Source organism: Dipteris shenzhenensis, chromosome 22 (assembly GCF_047967505.1).
Source record: "Dipteris shenzhenensis isolate YYH24624 ecotype China chromosome 22, Dip_SZ_1.0, whole genome shotgun sequence".
NCBI lineage: Eukaryota > Viridiplantae > Streptophyta > Polypodiopsida > Gleicheniales > Dipteridaceae > Dipteris > Dipteris shenzhenensis.
In genome coordinates this window covers 30192138-30194276 of record NC_141617.1, presented here as the reverse complement: position 1 = coordinate 30194276, position 2139 = coordinate 30192138, and the positions used below count along the sequence as shown (strand labels likewise).

The 2139-nt window shown below is 47.2% G+C and overlaps 1 protein-coding gene across 1 annotated transcript; it reads left to right on the top strand.

Annotated features, from left to right (window-relative positions):
* The first annotated feature begins 422 nt into the window (after nucleotides 1–422).
* LOC147887979 (hydroxycinnamoyl-CoA:5-hydroxyanthranilate N-hydroxycinnamoyltransferase HHT4-like) lies at nucleotides 423–1365 on the top strand. Its single transcript, XM_087393266.1, has 2 exons — nucleotides 423–503; nucleotides 661–1365. The coding sequence occupies exons 1-2, from the start codon at nucleotides 423–425 to the stop codon at nucleotides 1363–1365; spliced, it is 786 nt and encodes a 261-aa protein (XP_087249392.1).
* Nucleotides 1366–2139: the final 774 nt, after the last annotated feature.

Below are 2139 nucleotides of genomic sequence, written 5' to 3'. Positions count from 1 at the left end.
TTACTTCCTATATAAGAAAGGCAAAATCCATTTGATTCTCCATATAAAGGCTCACATTTACTGGATAGCTATATAGCAAATACAATTCTCTAGACAAAGAGGACAAAATGGTCAGGTCTATCTAGCAAATATGCATGAATTTCCTAGTTTGGAAGCACTTCACTATATAGAGATTGGTCAAAAATTCCTTGTATATATATATATAACCTGTTCGACCGCACAGACGTCCATGATGTTTCTTTCATAGAACGCTTGAAGCGAGGCCTTTCACTTGTTCTCGTGCATTTCTATCCGGTGGCTGGGCGCCTGGCAGAGGGAGAGGACGGTCGGCTCGTTATAGATTGCAACGATGCTGGAGTGGAGTTCGCGGAAGCATTTGCCGATGTGTCCTTTAGTAAGTTGGAGGAGGAAGAATTCCCAATATGCAGTTATTTTGTGAAGCTGGCTGGGATGCAAGGGAAACGCGCGGCGAAAACGCAGAGTATCCGCTCTTCTCCATTCAGGTAGATATCCGCTCTTCTCCATTCAGGTAAAGCGTCAAATGGGGAATTCTTTCAAGGTCCTATAATTCGGTGGGCAACTCTTTCAAGGACCGTATAATTCAGAATTTTGATTGTAGGAATCGAAGAAGTCCAGTAACTTACTCAAACGTCTGCACAGGTAACAAGATTTCGAGATGGTGGAGTTGCCGTCGGGACCTCATTGTGTCATGTAGTGCTCGACGCTCATTCCCTGTGGTATTTCCTGAACTCTTGGGGCGAATGTTGCCGAGGCAAGGGTGTGTCCATTCCTCCGTTCCACGTATGTTCAGGGATGAAGCACGAGTGCTGGCCGACGAAGACGTCTACGTCCACGTCAAGCGCACTAGAGAACCCAAAGCCTGCAACGCCCAAATCAACGAATGCGGTGCAGGCGCCCGACATCTGGGCGCCGCCAGCGGAGGTGCATCCAAAGGCGGTTCACTTGAGCAAGCTAACGATAGGGGAGCTGAAATCGAGGGCAATAGCGGAGTCAGGGAGGGAAGACATAAGTTCTTTTCAGGCAGCGATGGCGTACATATGGAAGAGGGTGCTGGGGGCGGACGAGGAGCTGGGGGAAGAGAAGGAGGTGTTACTGTGGGTGACGCTGGACGTGAGGGGGAGGTTGAAGCCGGGGTTGACGGGAGCCTATTTTGGGAATGCATTGGAGTTGGCATATGTAATGGGCAAAGCAGGGGAGGTGAGAAATGAGACTTTGGGAGAGACTTCATTGAGGATCAACGAGGCCATCAGGGAGGCTTCACATGTGGAGAGTATCATAGCCAACCTTCACATGAGGATCGGAGAGTCTCAGGGCCAACCTGAGAAAGCACATGTTATCCTTTAAGCTTGTTGGGAGAAAGATCTTGTGTACTCTGTCGATCTCAGCATGGGACCGCCTCTTTCCGTGAGACTATCGCAGCTCTCGAGCCCAGCTGCTTCATTTACCCCGGTAAGGAACCCGAAAGCCTTGATCTCTGCTTGGGCTTCTCCCACTCCGCCCTCCTCGCCTTCCTGTCCCAAGAAGAAGGGCCACACACCAGAGCTGCAACAACTCCTCGGGTGGTAGGGCGTTCATGCCTCTTATAAGTTGGATGCTCGCATTTGAATTATTTGAGATGCCCCCTACTCCCTTGCAACGTAGGCCATGGGCAAATGTGCAGCCCCTCGTCTGCGGCCATGTGTCTCTAATTGGAGGGCAACATGTTGGGGGCAAAAGGAAAAAAAGGCCACATCTCACGAGCACTCTCTAATATGCTCAAGAAGTTCCAGTATGATCCATCACACATTTTGGCTTTTCTAAGGTGCTTCTCTACTTCCACAAAGTAATATTTTATAAGCTCATAAAATCATGCAAATTCTTGTTTTGTTGTTATGCAATATGCAGAGTCCATTAGATCTCAAAATTACAAACCTATCGGACTTTTGAGTCAAGAGATAATGAATTTTTGAATTAAGTAGACCCAATAGAGATTATAGAAAGTAGCAAAGGATTATAGAAAGCTGACGTCTAGTCCCTATGGCAATCACTTTAAAAGCTCTATCATATAATAACATAAGCTCTAGAGAAGGCAATAATTCTCTTGCATTAGAGTGCCCAATTTAAAACTAAGTTCCTTCA

Bases quoted from the DNA above. Each gene is read 5' to 3' on its own strand.
- LOC147887979 (XM_087393266.1), top strand. From the start codon at position 423: ATGCAGTTATTTTGTGAAGCTGGCTGGGATGCAAGGGAAACGCGCGGC. The intron at 504-660 runs GTAGATATCCGC...ACGTCTGCACAG, and splicing joins ATCCGCTCTTCTCCATTCAG to GTAACAAGATTTCGAGATGG.